The sequence below is a fragment of the Synchiropus splendidus genome, chromosome 1 (assembly GCF_027744825.2).
Source record: "Synchiropus splendidus isolate RoL2022-P1 chromosome 1, RoL_Sspl_1.0, whole genome shotgun sequence".
In the NCBI taxonomy this organism is placed as follows: domain Eukaryota; kingdom Metazoa; phylum Chordata; class Actinopteri; order Syngnathiformes; family Callionymidae; genus Synchiropus; species Synchiropus splendidus.
Window position 1 is genome coordinate 25,256,891 of NC_071334.1, and position 7,947 is coordinate 25,264,837.

General features: G+C 41.0%; 1 protein-coding gene across 1 annotated transcript in view; it reads left to right on the plus strand.

The window, feature by feature from the left end:
* The window catches only part of LOC128752659 (heparan sulfate glucosamine 3-O-sulfotransferase 3A1-like), a 35,523-nt gene extending 28,292 nt beyond the window's left edge, over positions 1-7,231 (plus strand). The window contains exon 2 of the mRNA XM_053854100.1: positions 5,186-7,231. Within this exon, the coding sequence (XP_053710075.1) occupies positions 5,186-5,807 (622 nt within the window). The 3' untranslated portion in view covers positions 5,808-7,231. The remainder of the gene's footprint in view (positions 1-5,185) is intronic.
* Positions 7,232-7,947: the final 716 nt, after the last annotated feature.

Below are 7,947 nucleotides of genomic sequence, written 5' to 3' on the forward strand. Positions count from 1 at the left end.
AGGTAAATCTGGAATTATTGGGAGCCACTGTACATTACGGTAACCATTAGTGGGTTCAAACCAGAGCAACATGAACCACAGTCTTTCACCCTAAGTAAATCTTAGTCTTTGTAACTCTGCCTGAAGAAACAGCACTACAATTCTCATTATCATTAGTAACATGCCTTGTTATTAATAGTTCGTCACTGTAAGGAATATCCTTTTTTGGTGTATATCCAGAACACTGATCGACAAAATAAATGTCATTTTCATATGTACCATTATGTGTCCTTCATTTCTGGTAACTGTTGTCTTCTGATATAATAGTGACAGTAAATAGTCCCTGATCTATCTCAAATGATGGATATTAGGCTTGGGATATTGGGATATATGTTCTCATTATTCTCTTATTTCCAAATGAGAACCATGACTGAAGCCATCAAAGCCAACTCCAAAGATGATCGAAAACTGTTCAGCAATATATTCAAAATGGAAGACCACAAACAGATGACTGGCAATGATGAGATTTTCAACTTGAATTGGAAGTCAAATTTGGTTCCTCTTTTTTTTCCACTTGTTCTTTGCTTTTTATTTATGAATAATAGCCATCATGAATTCATGTTCCCGGCTGTATGTCATTATAGCAGGGGTAGGATGTGTGTGTTTGGGAAAGCTTTCCTTCAAATAAATCAGAACTGGACCTCTGACTCTCAATTTGGATGATCTGGTTCTGCTCTTCTCCGGCTTGGAGAGGTCCCTGGGTCTTCCAGGTAAAGGCGTTGAGCTGTTGCCACGGCCTGACAGTGCTGTTAAGCTCAGAGGAATGGGCTTTCCCTTCACCGCACAGCAGCCATTACTCTAAATCACCCCCTTCTACTTTCCCACTGACCTCCGCGGGAATCCACTGACCTGAAAAATATCTAGCCAGCCTGAGCCGAGTCGGCCTTTGCTCGGCCGACAAACAGCAGAAATATTGAGCCAATTACAAGATGATTATCTGGTGAAGTGGCAGAGGAACACCGTGGGAGTGTATTTATGCCGGGGTAAGCTCGCTGCTGGAACCAGGCGAATGAATCAAAGACTAGCGGGAGAGAAAGTGGACAGATCTCGAGTTCGCTAAAACAGATGGTGGCTCCAATCCAACTCTTCACTCTGAATGGCTCCAGAGGCTGAATGATGCTCAACCACTCTGTGTTTTCTGTTTTAATATTGTGTCTTTGTTTGTTTTTTCCTAACTTATAAATGCAGTAATAATTCAGGATTGGATCTAATGCTACGACCCTACATCAGTTAGGGACCATCAACAAATTGTAAAGCGGTCAAAGTATTAGCGAAATCTTCAACAAGGCAATGAAAAACAACCATTTTAGGACAGAGAATTGTGAAAACATTTTTTCAAGACAACGGAATGATAGTTTGCATAATGATTTCGAGAATAGGTTATGACTAAATGATCATTTATTCACATTATTTGTAATATTTCTTCAACAGCATCTAAGTAATGTGTCGAGACTGGTCCATAGTTAAAGTGAACTTTAAAGAAACATGAGATACAGCAGACAGACGGCTCAATAAGTCTCATCATATAACAGTTTCAAGAGAGACTGTAGTGTGTCCAACACATGGAATAGAATGAAAATTATCATGATAACAATTGATGTCGCCGAAATTACATTTATCGCACAAACTTTTTTTGTCCATATCGCCCATCACTAATTCAGAGATACACACGTTAACTAAGGCACACAGTTGCCAAGTTATTAATTTGTGTTCTCATTCAGTGAAATTCTGTGGTCATGCATTTTCGAAAAATATCTGTACATGTTTTTTTTTTAAGAGTGGAAGTTGTTTGAAATCAAAGGTAAAGTCCAGAACTCAAAAATAGAAGAATGAATTTAATGATTTCAATAATTAAATGGTATGATATTACATAAAAAATGAGAAGGAAGGCAAAGTAAAAAAAAAAAAAAAAACAAGAGCTATGCTTGAGGTACTACGAACATGAGTGGATAATGAATGTAGAATAAAGATCAGTATTTCAAAAAATTACTTTTAAAATTGGAGGAACTAAATGAATGAATGTGTTGATATAGAATAAGATCTTAGTCAATTAAACATCATTTTAATGTCAGACATTTTGAAGTGAAGTGGACAATAGATAATTAAATTTAAATATATTGTCTGTTGACTGTAGAAAAGAGTGGGTAAAAAAACAGATAAATACTAATTCATTGGGTTGTAAAAGCGATGCAGAAGAATATACATCATGAAAGTCATTCAAAATCAGAGGTAAAAGCTGTAATATTTTGAGTTGAACTTTTTGAATTTGTGCTTGAATGCCATTATTATTATTATTATTATTAATGTATGTTACGTAATGTATTTAATGTATATAACAGCTTTTTAAACTGCGTTTTAATTTGACATTTCTATGACTTAAATGCCGGAATGACGTTCAGACGTGACTCACCGCCTCAATACCAGTTTGCAAGCTCTACTGGGAAATAAAAGAGAGGTTTATTCCAAAGTGGTGACTTTATAGACAAGTGCACAATGGCAGCATTGAGCTGCCGCCTGGACGTATGTTACACTTAGATCCGGGTCCAGCTAGTTAATTCCAGAAGAGTGGGATGACGTAGAGTGACAGCACGTCTTGTGTTCTTTCCTATATCTTATGTCATTCTAAAAGCTCTCTCTCTCTCTCTCTCTCTCTCTCTCTCTCTCAGACTGAATGGATTGGCAGTATTGATTGAAAGTTTGGCAACATGATCTTGCCTTGTTGTGCGTGCACTGCGTCCCGCATTTATGATGAGACCGAGACAACAATGCAGAGTAATGAGCTGCAAATTTCTGACACTTGAACAGTCAGTCATTTGTTACATCACCTGCTCTGCCAATAAAGTTTCATTTGAAAGTGTTGCATGATATTCACTCAGACAAGAAGAAAGACCCCACTGTGGATCACCAGATGTTGGGGGCGAAAATCGACCTGCTGAAACAAATCAACAAGCACGTGAAAATAAAGTCTTTTAGAATTGTCAGACTTGTAAAGTCCACCCCCTCTTTGTGGTCGATGCCAAGCAGACCAATAGTGAACAAAGTTTGAAGCTGTTTTCCACTCAATTCAGTCATATTTATTTTCTACCTCCCATCATTTTAATCCCTTTGCCGCATCACAACCCAACCAAAACCAGACTTGCAACTATTTAACAAAAGTTATAAGTCACAAGTAAGACAGTGTGGTTCTCATAAGCATGTTTCAAAAGAAGACTGTCTTGAAGTAACAATAAAGCATTAAATAAACGGGATAACATGAATAACCAACAATAGTGGACACCCGGTGGTAGCTGAACCACACTCTAGGTGCATCAACTACCAAACACTCATGAATTATACACAGTTTCTTTAGTCTACATGTATCCAGCTGGAAATAACACAGCCTTGTTTCTGGCCTACGTGACTTCCCAAATCAGCGTGCTGTCATTTTGGCCTCTCACCATCTGAGATCTTCCGTTTCTCAATTAATATTTATCAATCTGCCTGTGTCATGATGCCGAGTGTGCGACTAGCTTTAAGGTGCGCCATGGTCTCTCAGTGTGGACTCACTGGAGCAGAGCTAATGTGAGATGAGCGAAGTCTTGTTCCCGCTCACATCCGGACATCTGTATGTGAAGCAGCAGAGCCCGACTCAGGGGAGCCGCTAAGGTCAGCAGCGTCACAGGATGTCAGGACATCAGTACACCTCGCAGTTCCTGCTCTTATCGACCAGGTCCTGCTCGTCCCTGTCGGGCTGATCTTGCGATCTGGACGTGTTTTGACATTGGCCTGAAGGTACTGACTGATGGAGTTTAAATCTCTGACACCTTATAGCCAGAATCCACTAGAAGAGAGTAATCTGATCAATTCCAGGACTGAAATCATTTTTGGCTCAGGGGTGGCTTTTTTTTCTTCTTTTTTCTTTTTTTTTTTTTTTTTTTTTTTAAATAACAAAATTTCTGTTTTTGTGTAGCAGTCATGCTTCGTTGCGACTCATGGTTTCTTGCGGTTTAAACATTAAGAAGAATCCTTGCCGACACCACTCAACCCTGCAACTTCCAGAAGAGTGTGAATTTGTTTCCTTTTACAGGATTCAATCTAAACTCTGCTTTTGCTTGTAGCACATTAGTAGGATCCAGAAATGACAAAAGCAAAAGACTGTATTTGTTTGTTGTAAACAGTGCTTGGATTTACTTATTTTCAGCTCCTTTGCTAAACCCGACCACAAATCTCCTCTGTGTTCAACACAAGGTCTGATAAACTACATTGACTTCCTCCGTTTGAAGGGAGAACCTTCCGGGTTCATGTAGTTTTGTCATCGGCAGCAAACCGCATCTATCATGGGAGTTGCCGAGCCACTTTGTCAGTTCCCGTCTTCACTCAGAGAAGCAGCGGCCGAGCGGATGAATAATTGACGCCTGCGTTCTGTACTTTGGTGAATTTTAAAGCCGTATTCTGCAGAGGCTCTAAATGGTGGAGGGAGGCGTGTGAATCATTCATGCGCTGCTTTTACCCGCTTTGCTTCAGGTCACTGTCCTGAAGGCGGTGTGAGGGAGAGTGTTTGAGAAGAGACTGATGGCTTGGTGGCCAAAAACACAAGTTTAGATGCCAGCACCCACCTGATTTGTCACTACAGTCGCACAACAAAAAGGATTTGTGGCGATTTTGTCTGTTCCGGGTGGTTCAAGGAAGAGGTGACAAATATACATAAGGTCTTAATTTAAATTTATGGAACATAATTGGGGACAGTAAGTAGTCTTTTTTTGTTTATGAGCCATTTTCAGATTTCCTGTTATGGGATAAAGCAGCCAGATCAAACTGGCTGTTTGTTTTTCTATCATTGTTGTTGATCAATTATTCCGCAAGCTTCTTTCAACTCTGTCATCAATATTTCATCAGCAGCTCCACATCGAGCCGTACATTCTACTTTTCACGCCATGCTCATGAAAAAGATTCCCTTTCAAATGGTCCCGGGGGAGCCCCTTCTCTAGATTTCACAAGGCCTCCGGCTACATCTGCACGGACATCACTCAACTGCCTGTCCTGACTTTCAGTATCCAGTCGAAACCTGATGTCAAATGCTTAAAAAAAAAGCTTAAAATGCAATTGTTTCTGATTTTAGAAATTCAAGATGGTAAAGTGGTGGTGATGGTTTCTGTTGTGTTTTCAGGGATTTGATGCCCAAGACACTGGAGGGCCAGATCACCATGGAGAAAACTCCCAGCTACTTTGTGACCAAAGAGGCTCCAGCGCGGATCTCAGCAATGTCTCGCGACACCAAGTTGATCGTGGTGGTGAGGGACCCGGTCACCAGAGCCATCTCAGACTACACACAGACTCTGTCCAAGAAGCCCGACATCCCGTCATTCGAGAGCCTCACCTTCAAAAACAGGACTACGGGTCTCATCGACACGTCTTGGAGCGCCATCCAGATCGGCATCTACGCCAAGCACCTGGACAACTGGCTGCAGTACTTCCCCATGGAGCAGATTCTGTTCGTCAGCGGAGAACGGCTGATCAGCGACCCGGCTGGGGAACTCGGCCGAGTACAGGACTTCTTGGGCCTGAAGCGGATCATTACTGACAAACACTTTTACTTCAATCAAACCAAGGGATTCCCCTGCCTTAAGAAGGCGGAGGGCAGCAGCAAGCCGCACTGTTTGGGCAAAACTAAAGGGCGGATCCATCCCAACATCGACCCAGAGGTGGTCCAGAGACTACGGGACTTTTATAGACCCTTCAATATGAAGTTCTATCAGATGACTGGGAGGTTCTTTGGCTGGGAGGAATGACTGTCAGGAATATAAGCCATTTAAGAGAGAAAGTTTTTAGAGACAATTCAGTTTCAGAAACAGAACATCCACTCTCCGAAAAAAAATCCACTGTTAACACTGCCATCATTGCTGTTTGAAAATGGTAACCGATGTGTTACCATTTTCCAATCTTTCTCCACCAGTCAGCCACAGCATTACGTTTGGGTCGGGCCCTAGACAGGACCTGGTCAGTGTCTATCAAAGGTGTTCCATGGAAGACAAGCCATAGGGTCTGGTCCAAATATGGTAACAGTTCTGAGTGACCATGAGTTGGGGCAACATACAGGCTCCCTGACCAGGTCACGTGGTTCTTAGATTTTTGATTGATTTATGGTTCTGCTTTTCTATATATTATGTAATTTGAGACTTAAGACTGAGACAGCTCACCTTTTGTGTCTTGAGTTGTATTTAATCCACAACACCTTATCAGAATTTTTATGCAGTTTTTGTAGCTCAACCACTGGATCAGACCACAAACATTCTCGATAAATTTGAACATTTTATCAAATTTGAACTTTTGATAGTTGCTGACCACTGCGGACTTTGGGGGTGTAGGGGTCTTGGTGGCAACATGGCATGAATAGAAATGAAGGCAACCTCAGCAATAACCTGGGACTCCGCCGTGACTCATCGAATATGCAATAACTTTCACTTTGGATTTCAACATCATGAAGATGTGTATTTTTGATCAACGCCGCACTTCCAGATTTATGTGTTTTTTAGAAGACTGAGACGAGATGTTGTGTTTTTGCTTTCTTGCTTAGGGAAACAACAGAGTGTTTGGATTTTAAGAAAAAGCCTTTGCTGAGTGACTAAATGCCATATTTTAAGCAGATTTTAACCTTTTCTAGCGAGAAGACTATAAATGAAAAAGTATATGTATTTTTCAAAGTGTATTTATTCAGAACAAGTTGTGTATTTTTGATTAACTGTTTGCTTTCTCAAGCCTCTATCATTTGTTTTGTTTCTGACGCTAAAACCTTGATTGAATTTGAGTCGCGTGATCTTTGTCTCTGTACACAGCGTGAAGACTTTCAGTTCTAACACTGTTGTTTCTGGAGTTGTTTCCCACCTTGAGCTACTGAGGTGGCCCACGCACACAGCTGTTCCAGGTGAAACAGCGACTCCAGCAACTAACCTTTCTGAAGTCAGACTCCCCAAACCTGCTTCACAAATGTCACCATCCCTTTAAACTCCGTCCATGGAAATCCAGAGAGCGTTGAACTGGGTTGTGTTCCTGTTTTCTGTCTGCTTGTTTTGTGAGCTAGTGGAAAGCAGATGTGCATCAAACTGTCGTCTGCTACATCAGAACCAACTTCAGCGCATGTTTTTGATACCAGGATCTCGATACAATCGACCTGTGCTGTTGAGAGAGTTGACATGTTTTGGAGGCAGCGCTTGAATAAAAGCATTTTCATAATAAATATCATTTGCACTGTTTGTGTGTGTTTCAAGAACATTTTGTTTCCTTGTTATTTGCAAGACCATGTGACACATTAGAATGAGGCAAAATCAACACCTTACCATCATAAAAGAAGAGAGTCCATAAGGGCTTCATTTGTGATTTTAAAACCGCCTTGAACCAGTTCAGACAGGAGTTTAGTTGTAACTTCATCAAGCAGCTACTCATTCCCAGTTGCCAAGCTCAGGTTGTTTTAAGGGAGAGTGTCATCTTGAACACTGTGTTGCTTCCAAGGCAAAGGGGTCACTGTCCAGTCATATCTTGGCTTAACATTGATCATAGTAACCACAGGAGGCTGGAGTCTATTCCAGCTCCATGGACAGATTGTCAATACAGGGAAACCACACAAGTCACGCACACTCACACATTTGAACTCAGGAGCAGACGAAGGAATCCCATTCCTACAAACACACACACCTTTGTGAGGACCTCTCATTGCCTCTCACTCTAAACCAAACCATCCAAAACAAATGGCGAAACATAACCAGGATTCTTAACCAAACTTACAACCAATTATAATGGCCTAGTTATTTTAATGTTTTTTCTCTTCAAATTGAAGCTTTACCTTGTGGGGTCTGGCAAAAATGTCATCACAAAGGTTTGTTTCGCTATTTTTGTGAGGACCATAATGCTTTCCTCAGCATCATACATGCCCCA